The 24,941-nt window shown below is 46.2% G+C and overlaps 1 protein-coding gene across 2 annotated transcripts; it reads right to left on the bottom strand.

Moving 5' to 3' along the window:
- Positions 1-6,799: 6,799 nt before the first annotated feature.
- Positions 6,800-19,233, bottom strand: HYAL2 (hyaluronidase 2). 2 transcript variants are annotated; one of them, XM_077325969.1, is made up of 4 exons: positions 19,071-19,233; positions 16,059-17,039; positions 9,821-9,910; positions 6,800-8,126 (listed from the first exon to the last, which is right to left on the bottom strand). In XM_077325969.1, the coding sequence occupies exons 2-4, from the start codon at positions 16,983-16,985 to the stop codon at positions 7,734-7,736; spliced, it is 1,410 nt and encodes a 469-aa protein (XP_077182084.1). In that variant the 5' UTR covers positions 16,986-17,039; positions 19,071-19,233; the 3' UTR covers positions 6,800-7,733. The 2 variants fall into 2 exon arrangements, with proteins under 2 accessions (XP_077182084.1, XP_077182085.1); XM_077325970.1 differs by lacking the exon at positions 19,071-19,233 and adding an exon at positions 18,060-18,562.
- Between the last annotated feature and the right edge of the window lie 5,708 nt (positions 19,234-24,941).

Raw genomic sequence — 24,941 nt, 5'->3', positions numbered from 1 at the left:
CTGGACTGCTACTGTGTGTTGCAGGAGTGGAGGAACATAGCACGTTTGGAAACATCTGCTTCTCACCGGTATGAGAATTCTGAGCATTTTGAGGTTTTGTGATGAGTGGGCCCATGCACTCCTTTCTTGATCTTCTCAGAACAGTTTTTTCTGTATTAGAATCAAAGCCGTGAGTAGTCATGGCCATGAGTGGATAGCTGCATCCTGGTGTGAGGGCGTGCCTCCATACCCAGGGCTACCAAGCCCCAAAAGTGGGGTGAGCACTACAGTGAGGGACAGAGCTGTCTCATCCAGCTGGGGGAAAGGGCTACCCTGCCCATCCTTACCACAGCAAAAGATGCGTAAGAGCTGCCTTGCTAAGGCTTCCTTTGCCTGTGAGACACAGGACGGGGCCACACTGACTGGTTTCCCCTTGCCCAGCAAGAGACACGATGGCACCACTGGGCCTTCTCTCTCCCAGAAAGGGGTGGGACCTCTCCTGGTGAGGGACGAGATGGTGCTGCCTGGCCCAGCTTCACTGCCTTGGGTGACAGGGCTGCGGTGTAGTCTCACGGTCATGAGGAATGGGGCTATTTCATCACACAATTTCTTACGAAAACCAGAGTTGTTATTGGATGAATCACTTAACCTTAGTGAAGATTGAGAATTTTTTTTTAAAGAAAGACATTTAGGAACAGAGCAAATAAGTGAACAGTCTATCTAGTCGTCTTGGTCCATTTGACAAAGATGGCTCCTCATGATAAAATAGAGCAAAGTTGTTGATAGACATCCCTGCTCTGCTGGCGGGAAGACAGGCCAGGCAAACAAATCTGGGTCTTGCCAATACCTGGTGAATGAAAAGGCAGCAGTGTGGTGCTGCCAGCAGGGCACAGGGAAAGGCCAAAGCACGTGCTGCAGGAAAGGCAGGCTTGGCAAAGGACCACAGTGAGGACCTCCTACTGCGAGGGGACCCCTCCCTATCCTCTGGAAGCCTATCAGGACCTCCTTCCCCACTTGCAGCCCTCAAATTCCTCCCTCCAGTCTGTCTTCTGGAAAAGGAAAAGAAATTAGTTGAAATGTTTCTTAAAAGCCAAGTCTGTCTGTGCCTGAGCTTAGTTAATAATGTGCAGTTCACCTCCCACATATTATTCAATCAATGTTTGCCTTAGCCTGAAACCTCACCTTTCCCATGGTATTTCAGGGTAATGGTGCTTGCAGGGGGGACAGAATGGCTTACCTTGCTCTTTGTGGCCCAGAAGTCCCCCCTTCTTTTGCCCTCCTTCCCTCAGCTTCCATATCCTACATCCCAGGGCTTCTCCTGGCTCTCTTTCTCTCTCCATGCTGCAGACAAGGAATTCATTCTTCAACTAGTAATAAACTGCCAGAGGCTGCCCACCAGCTGACCAGCCTTCACCTCTGGCCTTAGCTCAGCCTTTTCAGAATCATTATTTATGAGAGAAAACGGCAGCAACTCATCCTGCATGGAACACACCTAGCAAAGTGCATATATTCCAACAACTACCTAAGGGCCATCTTTAGGGGTTTGCCTCAAATGTTTTTACTGTGGCTACAGAAAGTCCAAGGGAGGCACACTGTCATCTCCTTAAGGAAGAAAATCATCATGAATCATATAGCTGGTCTTTTGCATGTCAGATGAGAGAAAGCAGGAAGGACAGAACCTTGGGGGGGGGGAATCTTCTGTCTGTCCTTCCTTTCTTCCTGCTACAGAACCTGGGGGTCTTTCTGCTCACACATACTCTGTGGCCGACTAATACTTGACATGGAGAACTGAAAACTCAGAGCTGTATTCTTAGTGGAGTTTTTATAAAAATTACATTAAATGTCTAGAATGTTATTTAAAGCATTCATGTTATGTGAACAAAACCCTTTTAACATGCCATAAAAGAAGTCATCAGGGATCAGCACTTTGCCTAGTCAGGATATGCTTAGTGCAGACACTCCAAGTTAATTAGTATCATATCTTCTGAACTCTGGAGATGTATTCATATAGTTATTCAGTAAATATCAGTGTTGAAGCAGAGGTCTGAAAGTTATATCAGTGACGATATGCACCAGTCAGTTATACACCCCATCTAAAATACAGATTCTCTTTCTCTCTACTATTAATTGTGAAAATGTCATGATCAGATCTTATTGAGCCATAATTAGAAACATATGTAGGTGATACAGTTGCTCTGGTAGAACTAGAAGTATTAGCTTATCCAGTTACTTATAAGTATTGGGAACTACTAAGTAATATTTTTGATGGGCAGGAAATGAAAGAAAGCAGAAAGTTTTTAAAAACTTTCAAAATTGTTCCTTCATGAAGATGGACAATATTACTCAAATAAAACTCTTTGTAGCATACAACATCCTTAAAGTCTGAAATTGTACAGAAAAAAGATAGTAATAATCCAGCCTAGAATTTATACCTTTTCACTCCCATATGAACATATGATTTGCCTTTTACAGCATCTGAGAACTGAACCATCTAGCCCAATGGTTTTCCAGGGCATGCTAACCTCCTGTAAATTGGAGGTGCCAGTGGTTTCAATCTGGGACTGTACAAAGTTGGTGCTCTACCTGAGAACCATGTTGACCCCCTCTGCCATTTCTGTAACAGGCTCAGTACCATGTAAGGAGATTACAATCCTCTACTTTGCCGATCCTCAGGGCTTGAGCCTGTCCCACGCAGACAGCCTTAGAATGTGGTATATCCCCGTCACAAAGACGAATCCTGAGTCTGATCAAGAATGAAAATTCCATAAACATGTACAGGATACTTTAGTCTGTGTAAGTCCTTTTGTCTAGCCATTCTCAATGGTGGCCCTGGCACATTTAGGGGGGGGGCACAGACTGAAAAGTGTCAGAAGAAAAGCCCAAAGGGTTTATGAAGGGCCTCGTAACTGAACCAATGAAGTACCCTGTTTATCATGTACAATGTCCATAATTGCTAGAATGTTCAAACTTCGTCAAAGAAAAGAAATAGAAATCACGTAATCTTCCTTTGTGTGTGCCTAAATTAATACATTCAAGAAAAAAATGAACACACATGCTTCTCTTGGTCAAATGTTCTAGAAATCTGCCTTGTCTGTCAAGTACAGTTCTTCACTTTTAGCTTAGGTTGTTTTTAGCCTAGCTCATTGCACAAGTGACCAGCCTACTGCAGGGGATCCTGGAACCTGAGAAGAGCTCCTAAAAGGGCCATGTCCCCCCCCAAAAAAGCTTGAGAATGGCTGCTTTAGTCTTTTAGCCAACCACCATGCTTTCTCAGTAAGCATGAAATACAGCTTTTCTTTCAAAATCAGGGTAGCTAAAGAGTGGTAACAGTCAAATTATGCTATTTTTTCAGTGTATGCCTGTGAACAGAATGAGAATGCTAACTCATGGTGGTACCAAAATAGGAGCAATAGTTCATCTTGACCTACAAATCTAAAATAAGTGAGATTTGAAGCATACAAAATGGACTGGCTGGTCCTTACAATTTGTTCCTTAAAGCACTTTTATGCATTCATACCATGCTTCCAAGAATTTCACAGGACTTCCAAAAGTTTTCTTTCAGAAATAGTATTTTTAAAAGGTTCTCCTGCTGGAGCTGGCATGGCCTTAAACAAAGGCAGACTCTAGCCGAGTACCATGTGACAGCAAACCAAAGATGGGACTTGACAGAACAAAGCAGACTACAGACCCAGAGAGGGGTAACCATGCAATCAGTATGACCAAAGAGAGAATAAAACAGGGGAACTCTTTCTACTTCAGTGTCTTGAATATATGGAAATGTGTGCGAAAAAAACTTTCCCTCAAGCCCCAAGATAGTCTGAAAAACTTTGCACCTAAAAATAAGGGGGGGGTATGTGTCTACTCCTGGGAAAAAGGTTCAAGAGGAAAGAAGCCATGGCATTGTGCCACAGTGGAACCCACCATCAGATCATCAATGGGCTGCAATAGAAGTAAGGGAATCAAATACATCTGGAACAGGCCTGCATACTCTGTAGCTGTTGGCAGATACTAGTAATACCGGAACATCAGTATGATGACATTTGGCAGACTCACTACCCTCCTAGTGAGAAATCACTGCATTTTTATTTGTTGGCTCTTCGCATGGCACTAGGGGGTGTTCTCCTAAAGCAGCCTTTTAAAGCTTTTTAATCATTGAGGAAGCCCTGAAATGTTCTTCTGGCTCTGAGAAACCCCAGAAGTGGCACAATCATGCAGAATGTGGTTGGGAAGCATAGCTCTGTACACAACCATCTGGGGGCCCTCCCCTTCCCACCCCCTCATTGGCCATTTTGGGAGAGGGTGGGTGAGTCAACATATATCCAAAAATTAATTAATTCCCACCCATTTGGGAAACCCTTCAAGGCCTGTCCTAAAGGATGTTGAGGAGCCACAGAATAGTCCACCCCCTGAGTCAACAACACTGACCCTGGAACAACAGAAGTTATTAAAAACTAGCTCATTTTAAAAACTAGCAGTGGCAGGTAAGGGGAAATATGCCCATATTTGTCCAGAGACGCCAGCAGACAACTATTAAATTTGCCTTAAAAAATAACATCCTCAGACTCTCTTCCAATTGTCTTATCTGAGTAGGCTTGAATTTCTAGCCTCAGCAAGCTGGGAGGCAGGGGGAACAAAAGGACAGCACAATCCCACCTTCAAGACAGAAAGGAGCCTGGTCTTGGCAAACCAAACATGGCCTAAATTTTGCTCTTGGACTTCCTGTTATCAGCTACCATTACAGATCTAAATGAGTAGCCTTGTTGGTCTGAAGTAGCACAATAAAATTATAGAGAGCTGGCACTCGAAAGCTCACGCTCTTGAATAAATCTTTGTTGGTCTTAAAGGTGCTACTGGACTCTGATTTTATTGCATTACAGATCTGCTATTCTTTTCCTAACAGCTCCAACAGAGAGGTTTAACAGATCCAGTTTTTCAAACTGTTTATGATTTTAAAAGGCCCTAGTACCTTTCTTGTTACATAAGTATCTTTATGCCTCTTAAAAGGGCAGCACAGGGAAAAACAAAACTTAGGGGGAAAACATATCTGACAAAAGCACCCTGCATTGGCCTTGGCTAGCTTAGGAACTCTTCTCCTGTAGAAGCAAAGACATGCACATTCCTGGAGCTCTGGTGTTTTAGATGGCTCGTATTACTTTTCACTGTTTTCCTGAATTTCTGCAGGGGAATTGTGCTGCACTGTGAAGCATAGCAGCAGTAGCCACATCCAAGTTGAGTGACAACTGCCTTCTTCCATACCCAGAACTTTCTCTTTTTGTATACAACATTTAAGGCCCAGAGTTGTTCATAGAGCAGCAGGCTATTTTCATCTTTTAGTTTATTCAGGAATGCTCATGAAGAATATTTAATGGTTTGAAGAATGTGTACCTGCCCATTCCCACTTTGCTAACCAGCATCCCTAGAGCACACGACATGGCCTCCAGCCACCTCTAACTGGTGCTGGGGATTAGAGACAGAGATCTGTCGTATAGATGAAATATCAAGAGGTGGTTACAAAAAGCACTCTGCTATTTCTTATGCAGCAGATTCCCATCCCAGGCAACAGCAATGGATTTCTGAAGTATTCCCCCCTTCTTTGCACAATGAGTTTATTTTGAAAAACCCTTGCCCTTGACAGAGAATCACAGAACAGGCTAAAGAGCACTAAAGCTTATATGTCGCATTTGGTAGCCAGACTACATACAATTCTGGCTGAGAATATAAAAATGGCTATTGGTGACTGCACTGTGTAGAAAGAACCTTTTGGTCAGCTAGGCCAAATAGAGTTTCCTGTATCCTCAATGATTATGGGCTTTAAGAAGAACAGGAAAACCACAGACTTTATTGGAGCCCTGCATTCTGAGGCATCTCAGGTATCCAGCAGTTTTTTCTCCTGCTTAAGCATTCACCCTACTTCCATAGTAGCCCCAGCAGGAAAGACCACATCTGGTTCAGTACCTCAGCTAAAGCTTCAGGTTGTACTTCTATAACCCCCGAGGCTGTTGCAATATTGGAAATCACTAAAGCAGCATCAGCTCAGAAAGCTGCAGCCAGTGGAAACATTCCTTAAACTATCTCAATGGAGAGAAAATTCAAAGAAGAAACATACCATTAAAGGTTCTATTTAAAAAAAAAAACTTGGGCCTACAGTAGAATCCTAAAAAGACTAAAACCCACTGAACAGGCCCAGATAAGATTGAGTTGACTTGCTTAGGATTGCTCTCCTAGTGCTGGGCAAACTGAAAAACATTAGCAAAGAGTAAAAAGGCAGGCAATCCCTGTCTTTAGCTCTCCTGTGCCACAAGCCTAGTGACAGCAGAGACATTCAATTGAACCTGCTCACTTTGGCAACAGCCTGGCCACGCCAACCAACATCCACGGACTGAATTACAAGGAGCAGGAGGTGCTGATAAAGCACCAGCTCCTTCCTTTTCCAGAAAGGAAGGGTTTTAGAGAGTGAGCAGAAGGCCAGGCAGGAGACGGCATCTCTGTGAACCTTGGGTGAGGAGGAAGACTGAACAATCCTGCTTTTATTTGGTCTCCAGTTTCCAGTAACACACTGGAAGAGTCAGAGACTTGTCAGGCAAAGGGAACAATTTGAACCAAACCAATGAGGATTCTCTCCAGACATTAACCAACACCCATGTAAGCCACAGCTCTGACAGAACAAGAAGCCACTCAAAGGGGCAGTAATGTCAAAACATGACTGTAGTCTGAAGGCAAACAATGCTGAAGTCAGAACCTCCAGCTCTCTCTGGAGATGGCAACAGGAAAGAGGAACCCTCAGGACAATTATCAGGCACACAATGCAAGACACCAACCATTCTCTCACGTGTCTTTAATTCTGAGGTAAAACTTTTTGGTTTTTCCTGCAATATTCAGAGCACGGACTCAGCACCAGCCATATAAAGATAGGGCACAGCATTCCCAATCCCCGGTAACATCAGCCGGCAATATTATCCAGCCCACCCCCACCTTCAGCAAAGCATATGTCCCATCACAGATCACATGGATCTCCAGAATAATCCCCAATGGCTGAACAGCATCCCTCCCCTTCTCTACCCTAAAGGGAAACTCTCAAGAGTCACTCCACACAGCAGCAACTTTTCCTCACTACAGCAGCTCCACCAAACCCACCACACTTCTTTCTAGGCCTATGTATGCTCTAGGACTCCAGCCTTATAACTAACTATGTCTTCCCCCTCCTGACACCAGAAGAGCCAGGCACTTGCTTCCTAGTCCTGGAAGCCAAGGCTAAAACCAGTCTCAAATGCAGGCATTTAGTCCCTTCCCACCTGCCACCCTCAACGTCCTGCTTTGCTTTGGGCAGCTAACCCAAGGCACGCTTATTGTGGTTGCACATTCAGACCACCCAAGACAAGGGCAGCAGAAGTCACCACATCAGCAGTAGGAAAGGGAGGCCACATCTCATGCCCGACTCCTGCCAGCCCTTAACACTGTTCCCTCTGCCAGTATTCCACCTGTCTGTCAACAGAAAGGAAAAACAAAACACACTATTAGTGGGGAGAAGGATCTTTTTCCTTTCGCCGCTTAAAGGGCCAGTGGCAAGACGGGAGAGGTAGGACAGTCACTTAAATAGGAGATCTGCTACATCACTGCTAAATAAGATACAAAAGAGAGGCTGGTGGCTCCTATTTCTTCCTTTCTGGCTACTCTCACTCCCTATCGCAAACCCTTCTCTCACACTATGCCCCAGGAACTAGTTTGCAGCCATAGAGGTTCCTATTAGAGGCAGTCTAATGCACAAAGGCCAGAAGAGAGAGCATTGTGAGCAACAGGAGTCCCAGGTTACTGCAAAAGCAGAGGCCACCTCCTGGAGGGTTCAGCTGCCCCTCACATCCTTTTCCATGCCATCCCTGGTAGCAGTGGCACAGGAAGTGGGTCCGTAGGAAGGCAGCGTCTGCCTGAGAGAGCTTCCCTTCGGCCACCAGCTTGTTGTCTTCATTGGGATGAATCTCGAAGCTGGCTGGGTTGAGGTGCAGGAAGACGCTGGAATTGCTGACTTGGCGCAGGCAACGCCCATGACCATTGCACAGAGTCTGGCTGCAGAGTTCGGCTGCCGTTGTCACATTGATGATATAAGGACCAAGATCATTCTCTAAATAATTTTTAATCATCTGGCAGATTTCCTGCAGAAGAGACAATACAAAATGAATAGGGAGCAGAGAACATATCAAACGGATAAAAAAAAACAGACTGACACACTACGGCACAGTCAAATGGCCTGGCAAAATTTCTTCCCATGCAACCACAATAAGGAGCCTGTGAAAGTAAGAAGAGATCTAGGGTATGGCCCCAAATCTTATTCCTCTCAAATACATTTGTCCAGATTTCTTCCTCAGTCTCTATCCTTCACTTGCTTACTCAGTAACGGAGAAGCATTACTTAGCTTAGAAAGGCAGATAAAACACATTTTAGTTCAAAGACCTTCAATAACAATTTCCTTGCAAGTCTCTATTGTTGTTTCACATCCTGTAGGAAGCTTCCACAAAATGCTGGCCAGAGAGTCCTGCTTCTAATACAACTCTGCACAAATCACCTGGCAGCAAGGAACTGTAGCAGTGAGTCCATGTCAGTAGTCATATTAGTCTAACCTTGTACCTCCCTGATGACAGCTCTGTGTACCTGACATTGGGATCAGAATGGTAACAAATTCAGTTTAACACCTTTGCCTGGGAATATGATCCCTTAAACCAGACTAACATAGCTCCTCCTCCTTCCTTCACAAACAAAAGACCAGTCAATCAACAACAAGCCTTTAATAGCATATAAAAGTACAATATAAGAAGGGAAAGTGCAAAAGGATCCACTGCTAGTGAGAACAAATGCAAAGATTATGCTTTAGACATAATACATTCACGATTTCTCATGGCAAGATATAAAAACTTTGCTACTGGTTCAATTATATCAGGGTTCTGGGATGTCAAAAGAAACTGAGTCTTTTGTTCATCCAAATGCAGTTCTCTTTTACGCAGCAGTGAGTTAAGAAATTTGGCTCAGATCAAAGAATAAAATGGACAATGGAAGAAAACGTGTGTAATTGATTCTATACAGCATTGTCCACATGGGCACAACCTAGCTGAATACGGGATCTGTTGAAATCTCCCATATAGCACAGCAGAAGGCGGAGCATTAGTTCTAGCTAACATGAATGCTCTACGCTGTTGTGGGATGATTAGATGGTAGAAGTACGCAGCTAGGGGCTGAGAGCTTGGTGAGAGCCCCAAGCTCAATGGCGAACAAACGTTTCTAGCTTTACTGCTAAGTTCCTGCAGTTCTATGTCTAACAGTCTGCGTTTAATTAAATTAAATGCAGTCTTTTCAGATATCAGATACAAGGAGTCTAAAGATATCCCTATAGATTTAATTTTTCCCTCAATGTGTCCTAACCAAGTAGATGACTCATGTTCAGATAGCATGAGGGAAATTAGGGGTCAAATCTAAAATGAATGCGAAGCCAGAACTTGATTGTTAACAACCATGCTCTGGTTTCCAATAGTCTTTGGCTGGTTTCTAGACATAGGACTGGACAAAAGACCAATGAAGAATATTTTTTTTAATTACCCTTCCATGAATGGGAGGTCTCTACGTCCTAACTGACTGTGCCTACATGTGATGGTTTAGCTTCATAGCAGACAATCTTATTCTCCAGGAGTCTGTTTAGAAAACTCCTAGTTGTTAAACAGAATGTGTTGGGAAAGCCTCACTAAACTCTTGATAAGGAAAGAGGAAAACCATTAGATTAAGGGCCCCATGGAAACCAGCATAGTCTATGCTCATCTCTGCATGAGAACCTAGTGGGCAAAAGGAAGGTTATACATACCCGACTTTTAGTGTAGTCAGCATCTCCCCAGAAGATAGCACCAGCTGCCCCCAGTGCAGCGCTCTCACCAATGGTGGAGACCAAGTCCATCTGTAGAGAAATATGCAGCCAGAGCTATAGTTAGCTTAGATGCCCAACCTCTGAAGACTCTCCTCTTTCTACTACTCTTCCTTCGCAAGGAACATAAGAGCCCTTAGAAATGTTACAACACAAAATCAGAGTACTTTCTGAAGACATGTCAGATGGAAACTATGCTCTTTTCAGACTGCTCAGTCAAGCAGGTAAGAGATTTGCCAGGCCAGCATGTAGATGGGAGATTTTTCATGATGCTATACCAAGGGACAATTAGTGTTGTATGTAAGATGCTTTACATTACTGCAGGGTGTTTGGCAACTATGTTTACAAAGAAGATTGGAGAGGAGAAAGCACCGCCTGTAACTAGATCAATGCATTGCAGGACAATAAATCAGGTAAGGTTTCAATATGTTACGGTGCTGCTTGTCTGCATACATGGATCTCATTTGCATACACAAAGGTGCATGTACACAATCATCCTATGTGATGCAAACTCATTCATCTACTTAGCCATGTGCCAAGCCCAGGTTGATGGCAGGTTCCCACGGAATGTACATCCAGCAAAACTGATACTTGTGTACATTACATATACCTTCAAGGTAGATGCAGTTTCCTACACAGAATTGAAGCATTTATTTATTTGTTTCCTTCTGTTATACCATGCTTCTCTATCAAGTGGGGACCCAAAGCAGCTTATGTAATTTCTTCCACTTTATGCTCACAACTACCCTGTGAGGTAGGCTAGGTTGTGAGCATGTGATTGGCCCAAAGTCACCCAGTGAATTTCCACTGGAAAGTGAGGATTCAAACCTGGATCTCACAACTGCTAGTGCAACACTCTAACCTCTACAACACACCTTTGTAACATGAATACTGGAAATCTCATTTCTGTACTCATATCAGGCATGACAAAGGGCCAAACTACACATTCAGGTTTTTAAGAACCTGGATCCAGGTTCCCACACTGCCACACGGCAGCGGCAGGGAATGGGCTTTTAAAAACAAAGGAGAGCTCAAGCAGTCCTGGAATGCCATCACAGGGAGAAGAAAAGATTCCTGCCTTCTCACCCACACCCAAGCCACTTTCCTCGGCAGAAACAGCAGTGTCTGTGTGTGTGTGTGTGTGTGTGTGTTATTTTCCCATTTATGCTGCTTCATGCTCACACAGAGAAACAAAAAAAGGTGAAACAACTCATCTCCAGTTCTGTTATGGGAAAAGGACAGGGGAGGGGGAGCAGAAGGCTGTTGGGGAACAGCTTCCATGACAGCAGCTGTTGGGGAATGCAAACTCAGCTCTCTAAGAATGTGAATGTGCAGTTTGGTGCTTAGTGGTGTTTACTAGGGGGTGGGGTGGGAGGTCAATCCTTCAATCCCTTGGGTGTGCGATCCAGTAGGAGATGTCCTTATAATGGAGAGGTGATGGCAGAAACTCCAAGAAAGTGGCCTTTGGTAACGCACACCACCCACCTGCTGCAACCCATCTGCCTTGTGGTAAAAAGAGGAGGTGGAGCCCCCGCGTGCATCCTAGTCAGGCCCACAGACATATCCCAGGTTTGGGCCTAGCAACAACTGTTATCGCAAGAGGAAAAAGAAAAACCTTGATCAACAAGTGCTAGAAATAGAGGGGGCTCACGAAACAATTCAGAGAAGCTGCCAACAAAAAGAAAGGCCAGGAAACAACTCGAAGACAAAGGACTGGAGGGCTGGACTCTTTGCTCCATGAGAGTCTCTGAACTAATAGGGTCAGCTAAACCACTACTTTCTCTTAATTGCAGTTCAAGCCTGATATCCCTGATTGAGTGTGGGGGGGGGAGGTGGGGGGGGGAGTGTGGGGGGGGGCAGCGTGTTCTCTCTCTCTCTCTCTCTCCCTCTCTCGCTCTCCCTCTCCCTCTGTGTGTGTGTGTGTGTGTTCTTGCTCGAGGGACAGAACTTATTAACTGGTTCAGACTTGTGGGCTGCTGTGACTCAGTCACCTAGTGCTGCTGGACCAGAAAGCATATCTGATTCATAGAACCATAGATTTGGAGGGGACCATACAGGTCATCAACGTCAACCCCCGGTCAATGCAGGATCAGCCTAAAGCATCCATGATAAGTATCTGTCCAGCTGCTGTTGAAAGGAGGGAGCTCCTTCTTAAGGTGCAGATTCCACTGCTGAACTATTCTGACTTTGATTCTCTCCTCCGCCCCTCCCAATATCCAGACAGAACCATTCTACACATAGTTTAAACAGGTCCTATCTGGTGCTGCCAAAAGGAACCATTCCTTGCCCTCCTCGGAGTAACAACCTTTCAAATACTTAAAGACAGAAATCATGTCCCCTCTCAATCTCCTCTTCTCCAGGCTGAACATTCCCAAGACCCGCAGCCTTTTTTCACAGCATCCTTGTCACTCTCCCCTGAACTGTCTCAACTTTGTCCATGTCTTTTTTAAAGCGAGGTCTCCAGAACTGTATACATTACTCCAGGTGGGGTCTGACCAAGTTGAGATACAGCCGGACTACGACTTTTGATGTGATACCTCTGTCAATACAGCCCAAGACTGCATTCGCCTTTTTTATTACCGCCTCCCACTTTACAACTGAGAAAGTGCCCCATCAAGTTCTTACAGTTGTCTGACATTTGCAGTTTCTGGACACATGTTAATTCAGAAAGTCACAATGAAGATTGGAGGGCAAACAATCAAATTCTAACCACTCATCACAAAAACAAGTGCCCTGAAGTCAGCAGGTTTGGGGGGGGGGAGCGGAAAGAACACAAACAGGGCCCAGTGCTGTTATCTAGCACATTTTAATCCCAGTCTTTCTCCAAATGGCTATCACACATCATTCGCTTTTCCCCATTTTATTCTCACAACAACCCTGAGAGATAGATTAGGATGACAGACAATGACTGGCCCAAGGTTATTCAGTGGATTTCATGGTTGAGTGGACATTTGAACCCAGATCTCAGTCCAGTGTTCTAACCACTTTACCATATTGGCTCCGAGTATTAATGAAAGAAATTTGGTTGCTTCCATAGCTGCAGTGAAGAATGATATGATTCCCATAGCTTTTCCCACACATACTGACCATGAGTATTGAAACAGTATTTGTACATATGAGGGTAAGTCAAAAAGTATTGCCATAAAATAATAGAAACATTTATTAGGCAAAAATATCTAATTGTGAAATCATTGTTTCTCGACATATCCTTCATCTAGATCTATACTCCTCTGAATTCGCTGTTTCCTTTTTTCTAACCCTTCCTCAAAGTGTTCTGTGCTGCTTGATTTAGACCACGTCAAAATGGCAGGGATGGCATCCTCAAGGGACTCAAATTGTGTTCCTTTTAATTGTTCTCTGGAAACAAAAAGAAGTATGAAAGGGAAAGATAAAGGTGTAGGGTGGGTGGGGGTAAGGTTTCCCAACAGAATTCTCATAGGATCCCCCTCAAAGAATGAGCCAGTGCATTGTTGTGATTGGAAAAAAAAAACCTCAGTGCAACTTTCCTGGCTTTTTTCCCATCAATGCAGTTAAAAAATTTTTGAAGGGCCCCCTAACGGAATGATGACAAGTGTTTAACTCAGAAAACTTCTCTGCAGCTGTCCTCTGATTGCAGAGACATGTTTAAATATGTTTTGTCTGGAACAAACCCATGCATGCATGAACTGAAACCCCAGTAGCAATACTTTTTGTCTTACCCTCATACACACCCCTGCTTGCAGGCAAAGTAAGACCTTCTCATCACTTTAGTCAAGGGGATCTTTCTCATGTTACTGATTTCCATCTCTCAGGGAGGCACTTCAGATTTTGGATCTGGCTGCATGTGTAGACAAGTGCAGGCCCCACAGGCACAAACAAGGCAGACAGATACAACCCTAATGTTGCATCCTTGCAATCATGCATTCCCGACTACTGAGATTTGCATCACTCAACTTTAGGACAAAAAAATCCCTGCCTTGTTTTGGGGGTCCCCCTCCCCCAAGGAAGGAAGCATATTGCTGCAATCTGGAAGTTTCTTTTCTTAGTTCCATCGCCATGCTAACCTATAGTAATTTTAAAATTTAGCAGAGCATCCAGGAATAGTCCCGTTTATTCAGTTGTTAGTGCGTGGGCTATACAAGGTCCTTTTCCTTACTGCTTTCCACACTTCAGGCTGTAGCTGAGCAAGGCTGGGAACCTGTCAGAGCCACCTGTGAGAACCTGGAAGGAGCCACACCTCAAAAGCCAAACTTCCCAGCCAGCCCACATAACGATATTACAAGGTGTCAGCCAGGCAGCCGATAGACGGCATTGCCTCTAAGTGTTCCTCAAAAAGGTTCCTCTCTGCATATACCCAGCCCTTGATTAACACAATATGCAATTCTGAATGAGGGACAGAAAACTGTGTCCTGTTATGAGCAGGGAAGGCAAGAGGCATGCTGCTTAGGATGCCAGGAGCAAACCCTAAGCGAAAGAGAAAATGTGCAATGCCTGTTCTTCCACTGCTTTTAATGACACAGCGGATAGTTTGTATTCAGAGACTGCTACAGAAGCAAGTCACTCTGCCGGGCTTTTATGATCATAAAGGTTTTCTCCCACTTCCAAAAATATCCCTAAAGCAGTTATTTTAGCCTTTGTTTGCACTGCTTACCTTCATAAGTTTCGGTTAAGCAGGATAAGTTTCATGTATTAGGAATGAAACAAAAATTGCTCCCCTCGTGTCTGTCCGTGGGGAAAGCCAGCCACAAGAGAGCAAGGGCAGCATTTTGGAGGCCTCATTTGCTCACCCCAGCCACTTTTTAAAAAATGCTCAGCAGTGAAGGCCAAGCAGGAAACTAAAAGAGGCATGGATGGGAAATAAGTCGTGTTTCCCACCAAATCTTGTTCCGGTGTTACACCTACCTCTGCTACACCAGAACAGCTTTAAAATAGAAACTGCAGCTGTCGAAGTGGGACTGGAAGGGATGATGACAGCTTCAGCATCTCCCCATACCTTCACACAACTTTCCGGGCAAGACTGCAAGGGCATTGTAATCATCCAAGTGATCTCAGGGCGCCTTTCCTGCAGGATTTCAATAGCCCATCTAGGAGGATGAATTCCCCACCATTCTTCCAGCCTCCTCTACAAACAACATCATTTACAGGGAGAGCTCAACTTTTCCAAATAATTTGGGCTACCTCAAAGCAACTCCCTAGTTTGCAGAAATGCAAGACACGAGAAAAGGCAATATTAATTTTTGTTTAAACATACTCCATCATATCAATGCAGAAACTACACCCTGCTGTATTAAAGCCTAGGGGTAATCCTATGGGAGCCTGCTCCTCCTTAAGAGTTAGCAAGGAGTTGCCTTGTGGTACTGTGGAAAACACCTTGGCAGATGGAAGGACACCTGGCATAGAATAGGTCATCAATGGTTTCCGTGAAGCATATGAGCTTGTATAGTCTCAGCAATGGAACTCGGGACAGTAGGAAAGGCCCTGTTCCATCTTCTGTGTGCCTCTGCAAATGAGCAATGAGGCTTCTCACAAGCACCATTTGGAGGCTCGCATACAACTTTTCCAGGTTTCTGTACTCAGCTGTCCTAATTGATTCAACATGTATGCAACCCAGAGGCTTAGTATCTTTTAGGAAAGACCTTGGCAAAACGCCAAGCTAATGATTCTCTGTCGGAGAATTAAAAAGCCATTAATAGCAGCATTTTCCTGCAGAGGACTGCCACAGCCAGACAGCTGACTAGAGAGACACAGGAGCAACAGGCGCCACAAACTTATGGTTAGGGTGCACTGATGTCAGTCTTAAACCTACTGACTCAAAACTCCAGTCCAACATCCTACTGCATATATCCCTGGTGGGAGCAGTTCCAGGACTAGTTTCATCACTGTGGTTCAGCACTGGGTTGCTCAGGGCTTTGCTGCCCATCAGAAGCCCAGAGAACGCTTCTCCGTAATGGCCAGGGTAGGTTTGCAAGACCAAGCTGAGAGCGGCCCACTAGCCAGCCATGTGCTTAAGAACCCTGCCCCATCCCATTTGGGCAGTCTTAGACTAGCGACAAATTACCTCTTGGCCAGCTGCCACACAATGGCTACCAAGCTGAATTTGAGTTAGCAAGGAACAAGTTGTGCAGGTTTGTGCTCTGATGGGACCAACTGCCCCCATTTCTCTGGCTCTCTTCCCCAATTCCAACGTGCAAAGCTTTCTTACCTCACTCAACACGACCAGTTTGCGGATATAAGTGGGCCTAGTGTAGACAAAGACTGGTAAGGTATAGTCCTCGTGATGGCGCTGGGAGATACGCAAGGCCTCTTTTACCCGAGATCTCACAAACTTCCGCCCGTTTGCAGAGGAGGCTAGTACCTGGTCCAAATATATGGAAGGGTAAAGGGCAGTGCTCTCTCTCCAGAGCCAAGCTAGATGGTCATTGCGTGTCTCTTCTACATCAGGACAACGACCAGTGTAACTGTCCTGGTTCTTGCTGTAGTCATGGTTGTAGCAATCTGGGAAGAGGTAGAAGCCCCACAGTTGCCGAGGCCTGAAGTTCTTGGCATATTGTAGGGTCCCAACCATGAACTCACGAGCTGCTGACTCAAACTCATACTGGGCTAGTTTGTTCACTTGGTCCTCTGGCAGTTCTGGCTGTCGAGCCAATACAAGTTGCCGAGAGGCATTGCGATAAATGTCTTTCGTCTGCCAATTCCGGATCCAGATGGGTCTCCATTCTTCCCAGTCAATGACAGCAAGTCCCTCCTTTTTCTCAGAGCGTATGTACCTACGGATCCCTTCCGGCAGTCGATCCAGGTGCAACAGCAGACTACTGTTTTGTGGGACACCCCCGTTCACTGCCACTTTCTGCCCATTATAATAGGGATAGAGGCCCAAACGCTCTTTATAGAATATGGTCAGATTCTGGTCCACAAAGCCTTCATTGGGTGAGGCCAGAACGTCAAAAATCCTGAAATCCAGCTGGACCTTGAAGCGGGGCTTGCAGTCCTGGGTTGGCACATTCCAGGCCACAATGAAAGGCCTACCAGTGAAGATGGGGGTAAAGGCTGGCTTCTCATACTGCTCTGGGACACCACCAGCAGCAAGGACCACCAGCCATGTCAGTGCCAATGCAGAGCCTCCCTGCATCCTCTCTCTCCAAACTGCTTGTGAACAAGACAATGGAGGATTACAGAAGAGAGGCTGCAAAAGAAAACATATGCAGTTATAGTAAAGCAAAGTAAGGCACCATTTCATTCTTGTCCAGTAAACAGCAAACACTGCTACCCTGGATAAAGCTCTCTTCCTTTCCTTTCTGTCAGGACACTCAGCACATTTCAGCAGATGGAATGCTGGTCTAGGACCTGAGAGATCAGCATTCAGGTCCCGACACAATGAAGCTTGTAGGGCGACATTAGACCAGTCACCTTCTTGCAACAAAACCCACTTCATGAGCATCACAGGGGTGTTCTACAGATTAAAAGGGGAATCACGAGCCATCCTTCCCCCCCCTCCTGAGTTGTTTTGGGGGAAGGGAGGATACAACTGTACATTGGGGAAGAAACGGATTAAAGAACAAAAATTGATGCAACCACCTAAGTTGATAGACAGCGGTGACGGAGCAACACACAGCTAATTGTGCCTTCCTTTGCAGCACAAGGACAGCACACTCCAGCTTGCAGTAGCTGAAGTGGCAGGACCGTGAGCAGAGGGCGAAGTCACTCCAACACAACAAAAGCACGGGAGGCACAATCACAGCAGCAGCAAGAGCACAGCAAACCCTGGTAGAGAAGCAGACCACACAGGCGTGCTCGACTGGGGCCTAATGAGTTGGCATGGAGCAACATGCGGCTGGGAAACCAGAAGCATTGCCTTAAGAGCTTCAGGCCTACCAATATTGGATCCAGTTCTGGATCTCCATCTTCCCAGTCAATGACAGCCATGCCCTCCTTTTTCTCAGAGCATGTTTACCACAGGGCCCTTTCTTAGAATGGACCCTTTTAAAAGAGCAACTTTAAGGAGAGCCCATGTCAACTTTGTCCGCTGAATCCTAATTTAATGTGTGGCCCCGAAGCAAGACAAGGCCACCATACAAGCATCCTGGTTGGCCAGAAGCTCCAGGACCAGATTTGACGGATAAATAAGAGTACCCACAGTTAGTCCCTACGGCTCTGGTGGGAGAAGCTGTTCACAAGATGAACTGGACAAACAGGAGGACCTCACCTCAGTAGAGACCAGTCTTGACAGGCCATCTGGTCCAGGAGACTGTGGGTATTTTAAAGATTAAAGTCCAATTTAACCAGTTTTCCTTCCCTCTTGCCAGAATCTCAAACAAAACTTACAAATTCAAGTTTGCTGGTTGGTTTTTAAAAGGTCATCTTTTGTTCGTAAATGTTACTTTTCTACACAAGCCAACTGGCTGTTCCTGAAAGAAGACCACAACTTTTAGCTTGTCTTCCACTGAAAGAATTCGCGAGGTGAAAGAAAGGATCCCGTATCAAATAGCGCTGGGGAGGAGGAAGGGGAAAGTGTGGGTGTCAGCAACTGCAGGAATAACAAAGCCGCACCAAAAGGGAGCCGCAAAAGGCCCCAGCCGACCGCCGGCGCAGACAGCACCTTCGGAGGGGCTGGAAGGACCCCATGGGGGAAGTGACTGGGGCCAGGGCAGCGGGACAGAGGGAAGCGCTCTTCCACGTGCTTAAACAAACACCAAGTCAGATCTGCCCAGTTCCGAGCGAGCGCGATCCTCCCAGCCAAAGAGTCTCGCCGGAACCCGGAATGTTCAGCCAAGATGCAAACCAGGATCCTCACCGCAAAACAGTCAAGCGGTGCGCATAGGAAAGGGGCCCCGAGTGGGGATGGATGGGGGGGGGGGAGAGAAAAAAATATATGAGTTCAAGAACAACATTTTTTCCAGTCCCTGGCTCGGCTTCCTCAAAGGGCATTTCACCAACTAGGAGACCTGCCAAGCCAAGCAAGGGGAAAGATCTGCAGCTTTGCAGGAAAACTTCTCCTTGAACGGATGCGCAAGCAGACCCGAGAGAGAAGCATAGCCACGCAGAGAGCAGAGAACCACGTTCAAAGTACTTAAAAAAAAAAGAAAGTAAAATCAACTCCGCCCAGACTCCAGATCAGACTAATCTTGCCAAACGTTCATCCAAAGCGAAGCGTTTCCAGCGCCGGTTTGCAACCTTGAAGGAAAAAGCCAACTACCCTTTCCCTACAAGAACTCACCTGGATATTTAACTCATCACCCCCCTTGCCAGCTTAAGTACAATATCCTCCCGGGCACGCAGAAACCCGTTCTTAAAGGGCACATGAGCCCAGTACCACCCACTCTCTTGTCCGGCTACTCAGCTTTTCCTTTAAAAGATCAGAGTGAAGGATGGTCCGATGCCATATGAGAAAAGGGGGGAGAAAGTAGTTCCTCCAAGAAAAAAATAGCCGCGCTTAAATGCTGAGTATATTATTTGAACCCAAAAAGAAATCTGAGATGTAAGGTATTTTAAGTTTCAATTTCAGAGCAGTTATTCGAGGTTCTGCGGATGTTTTATGAGACCGCTGCATCTCACTACTCCCCCGTCTTTACGAGCTCACTTGGTACAATCCATGGGCTTTTTTGTATGCCAAGAGAGGCTTGCCTCTTAAAGCAACGGGAACACTTTTCAACAGTTTGAAAGAATGGTATGTAATATGGTCGTGGGCAAAACGCCAGCAAGCTCGCAGATTCAGCCGACTGCTCGCAGTTGGCCGCCGCAGCCTCAGCAGCTTGTGAACTTCCACTTACCCGTAGCTGTTCTTAGCGGGGCATGTTCCACGCTTAATTTGAGCCAGGAATCGCCGTGGCATAGGTCTGAAACTTCTTTGCAAGGTCAGGAACCTGTGAGAATGGTGCCTCTTAGCATGTACAGAGTGCATTTCCTTCAAAACTGAACAATAGCTGCTCCTAAAACATGCTATATTGAACTGTTGCACTTTAAAATTCTGTCAAGTGCTTTACGGATAATATACATGAACCAGCTCTGTAAAATAGTTTAAAATTATTATCTCAGTTTTGCTGAGGGGAAGGTATTGATGTTTGCCTGTGCCTGCTTAGGGAATTCATGGCAGAGAAGGATTTAAACTGAGGACACAGTGGTCCCAAATTCAGATCAAGTCAATACTCTAATTCAGTCTTTCAGCCTTTTGACCCTGAGGGAACCCCTGAAATAAATTTTCAGACTTGGAAGTGATGTCAGCTGGCCACACCTCCCTGCCATGCCCCCTAGACTGACACAACCACCCACACTCTTCACCCTCCTTTTGCTCCCCCCCTTTACTACTACTAATGTGGCTCTGCCTCATGTCAGCTGGAAAAGGCAGGAGTTGAGAAGACAGCATGGACTCCCATACCATGCCACAGCCACTCCGCCCCCTTAGATTTTTATACGCAGGTGGCCAACTCCCTAGCTTGTGGCCAAGTCCATTAAGGCAGAAGGGGAAAGGCTGCAGCCCCCCTCCGGAGCTCCTGTGGACCCCCAGTGGCCTGCAGACCCTTGGCTGGGAATCCCTGCTTTAATTCCAGACTTAAATCTCAGCACCACTAATTGTAGAAATTAAGCTCTAAGTGTAGATAGTAAGAAATCCAGCATTTTCCTAGAATGGGCTCTTAGTGAAGATGGGCAGGATTGTTGGAGAATTACCACCGTCTCCATTTTTCAAGAGAAGGAACTATTCATGATTGCTAAATGAAGGTCCCAGCCTTTTGTTCTGGACAAAAGTGTGTTGGTAGAATATTTCTTTTTTTCTAAACAAAAAGTTGCTGGAGGCCAAATGGCTCAGTGCCCTCCTTCCCACCCCATCTCTCAGTGCAATTGGTATAAAGATTGACTTGGGAGCACTGGCTCTATTATCAGGACACAAAACGGTTGTTATGTCCACAACTTGGAATCCCTCAGAGCATTCATTTGATTATAGACTGGGGATAAGCATCTGCCGAGGGAGCCCGGTCACTTTCACTGAATGGCCATTGTCTTGGAAGGGGAGTCTTCCTCCCAGGAATGTGAGGGCCACTTCCCTGGGTGGGTCCAGCAGCAGCCCTGCATCTTAGCAACAGAGGCCCTAATGCCAGATTCCAGCATTTCAAAGAACTGGCACATTCCAGTCCACCAGTGCTCTGGAGTTTTTCCAAAGCACCACTAGAAATTAGGAGGAAAACTAGTCTTTTAGTACCAAATGGTTGGATTTTGTTCAACAATTAAACTTGGATTCTTTACTCACATGCTGTCTTACTTTGCACATTATCAGAAAACATATCCAAAGGCTAGGTCAATGGGAATTGTCTGATTCTAGAAGCAACAGAAATTGTCCCTTTTATTGTGAGTGATTAGGCATGGATCGGAATTCAGTGCTTCCAGAATAATGCTGAAGACTAGCATTTTTAACCGCTCCTGTGGAGTGGAATAAATAAAAGAGTAAGCCCTAAGGGGGAGGAGAAAGGGTGGGTTCTGTCCGGGATAAAAACTCAGAGGGCCCAGTCAGGAGCCGCAAAGCGGCTCCTGATTGGGCCCTCCGAGTGTCACTCCAGGGCCAAGCAGCCCACGGCTCCCCATTGGCTACTTAGCCCACCCTCACCTTGGTTGGCCGGGGACTCGACGCACACAAGGAGAAGCAGCCTTCTCCGACAGTGAGTACTCCTGCCGGATTCCCCTACCCCTCGCCAAAGGAGCAGGGACGCCGCGTCGCACATGCGGCGTCCCTGCTCCTTTCCCGCCTGGGGTCCCTTCCCGATGGCCATTGCACCGCCGCCGCTTTCCCCCCCCCACACAACCCCCCTGGCCGCCACCCCATCGCACCGCCGCCGCTTCCCTGGGCCCAGACACACACACACACACACCCTCACCAGCCAAACCCCTCTTGCTGCCCCGCCGCTGCTTCCCCGTGCTCAGAGACACACACACACACAGCCACCCACCCACTGCGCTCTCCCACACTTTCCCCCACACCAAACACCCATGCACACACCCCTCTCTACCCCCTCTTCCTTCGCCACCTCCCCCTCCCGATTTGCCCCCTCGCAATTCCCCCCCACCCTTCACACACACCCTGTCCCCTCTCATTTCACCTACCTCGCTGCCTGCCTTCCTTTCTTCCTTCTTACTTCCTGACTTCCTTTATTTCTCCATCTCCTTCCTGTCTCTCCCTCTCACTTGCTTCCTGTCTTTCTCCTCTACTTCCTTTCTGCCTTCCTTTCTTTCTCCCTTCTACCCATCCCTTCAACCACCCCTTGCCCTTTTTTCTCCCTCCCATACCTCCTTTCCTCTTCTTCCTTCCTTTCCTACAGTCTGCCTCCCCATCCGCTAGCGCCCGCTGTATTTCTTCTACAGCGGGCTTAATTTCTAGTTTAACTATATTGGGCAGCAGGGTTATACCTAGAAGTTTGGGTCCAAAACAGCTGCTTTTATATATTATCTAGCTCAGTCGCCTTGCAAAACCATTTCATATCCAAAATAAAAGTACACCTGCCATGAGGGTATTACTGAGGGTGAAAGCAAGTGCTGGGCACAGGAGGCAAGCAGTATGGCAACAAGAGAAGCTCAATCACTGGACTCCTTCTGACCGTCATGCGGTCAGAAGGAGTCCAGGTACAGGAGCCCTGGAAAACAGGTGGCAATGCTATCTCACAGTCTGGTATGTTACAGCATGAGGGTTTTTGCCAGAAATAGGACTAGCTCATTCTGGCATTGTTTGCCAAAAGACTTAGCTCACACCTTTTCCCCTGCTGTCAATCTCATCTCAGACTGTGATAGTGATTAATGTTGGAGATTTTCTGTGGGCCTTAGAATGGCTGAGTGTTGCCACCTTCAAGCTAAGAATACGACAGTCTTACAGTATATTGCTTTGCAGGATACAACCAGTAGGGAGATAAGGGTGTTTCTTGCATGATGATGATGTTATCTGTTCAGTCGTGTTCAACCCTCGGTGATTCTATAGGGAAGTCTTTGCCATGCGCCCCTGTCTCTGACTGCTTCTTTTAGTTGGTTTCTTGCATACGCTCTTCCATTTCCAGGTACCACAGAATTACAAGCAACTATGGTATCTTATTTTAAGCAGCCAAGGAACTTCCCTTTCCTTCCTGTAGGGTGGTTCTCTCCTTAGGCATTACATTAGGAAAACCTTTTAAGAACTGTTTGCCAGAATTAATGTGATACTTCAAAGTAATATTTGTAGTACAATATCATGAGTGACGGACAGGAAGACCGAATACTGTGCAGCAGAGTACAATCACATCAAGATTAACAGATTCCCCAGTTGGGGTGTGTTTCCAGAGGGACAAAGCATATTCAAATAGTTCAGCAGCTCTGCTCAGAGAGATATGCTAGTACCACAGTGACCAGGTTGCTGTGCCTCTTATAGTAGATTTCTTTTTACCGTATTGCAATACAATTCTTTAATAAGGGTAATTTAAAGTTTTTAAAAAGTATCTCACAAAATTCTCTTCCGCTGCTGAGGGGAGACTGTGGGAAGATGACTGCCACCATGTATGATCCTCACTAGTGTTTCCCTGAATGCTGGGTATGGCTGGGGCACAAGCTGAAGGGCTCCTGACATTTGGCTTTTAGCACCCAAAGCCTATGACCCACAGGGACTGCCTGGGTGAACATGAGCCTAGAATGGCTTGTTTTTAAATACTTTTTATTTAAATTGAATATGTTTCTCTATGATGTTTTGTGCCCCCATTGTGCAGAAAAACAGAACCAGGACTACACTAATAAACAGTAAATGTCAAGGCCACATGTGGTCTGAGCCCAGTGTACCTGAGAGACCGCCTTTCTGCCTATGCCCCCCAAAGATCATTACGCTCTGCCACCACCAACTGACTGGTGGTCCCTGGCCCCAAAGAAGCACATCTGGCCTCAACCAGGGCCAGAGCCTTCTCTGTCCTGGCCCCCACCTGGTGAGCTCCCAGAAGAGGTCAGGGTCCTGTAAAACAGTGGTCCCCAACCTTTTTATCACCAGAGACCGGTCAACGCTTGACAATTTTACTGAGGCCCGGGGATGGGGTAGACTTTTGCTGAGGAACGTCACCGCTGCCTGAGCCCCTGCTCCACTTGCTTTCCCTGAGAGTTGAAAGTGTACATTGCTCCCTCCCATCTTCTTCACTCCATCTCATACTGATAGTGATCAGGACGGGGGTTTTGCCATCTTGTTGGTAGTTTAATGTTTTTAATGGGTATTTTAATAGGATTGAGATTGATGTGACCCGCCTCGAGTCTATTGGGAGAGGCGGGAAATAAATACAACAACAACAACAACAATAATGAAGCTGGTTTTATTTTGTTTCAATGTAAAAATCATATGAATGAATGAGGATCAGTTTGAAATAATCTAGATCCGACTGAGAACCTGCCTGTGATGGGACAGTCTCTCTTTGCTGCCCGCCCGGACCCGGGTTAACTGCAGCTGCAGAGCAAACTGGAGGAGAGGAGGGTGGGACCGGTCACCAGCCAGTGTTCAGCCAGGTTCTCTGGAGCCACAGCCACCTGTTCAGCAGGGCAGCCACTGTCCCCCCCCCCCATCCCTCTCCCCCGCTGCTCAAGGCGGCTCTCGAGGAAGGAACAAAAGGCAGCCCATCTGCAATCTGATCACAGCTCTCCCGCCGGGGGCGTGGCTACAAGGGTCGTCCGAGGCTTGAACTCTCCCCACTTCACTCGGGGATAAATTCCCAGCGGGCGGGAAGGACTTGAATGGATGCACTTCAGCAAAGGCTGCAAATCTCCTCAGATAAAAGGAGTTGTCATCGCTGGTCCTCGCGGTGGGGCTCTCGAAGGGGGTGGCTAGACTGAGAAGAATCCCACAGCTTTGTCCCATACAAAAGGGCTGGGACGCTTCACAATCCAGGCTGATAAGCACTAAGTAAAGAGGTGGCGGGAGGGAGCTCTTATTATCTCGATCTTTGCATACCTTAGACTTTTCCAGCAGTCTTTTCATTTGCATTTCTAGTGCTTAGCTTATCGTTTGAATGCAAAACCTGCTGTCGCCAGCAACATCTGTAAATCAGGCATTCCAACCTCGGGAAATGCCCTGATGTATTTGAGGCACCCTGTTCCCCACCCATGGGACAGG

The sequence above is a fragment of the Paroedura picta genome, chromosome 3 (genome assembly GCF_049243985.1).
Source record: "Paroedura picta isolate Pp20150507F chromosome 3, Ppicta_v3.0, whole genome shotgun sequence".
NCBI lineage: Eukaryota > Metazoa > Chordata > Lepidosauria > Squamata > Gekkonidae > Paroedura > Paroedura picta.
The sequence above is the reverse complement of the archived record's forward strand: the minus strand, read 5'-3'. Positions and strand labels throughout refer to the sequence as shown.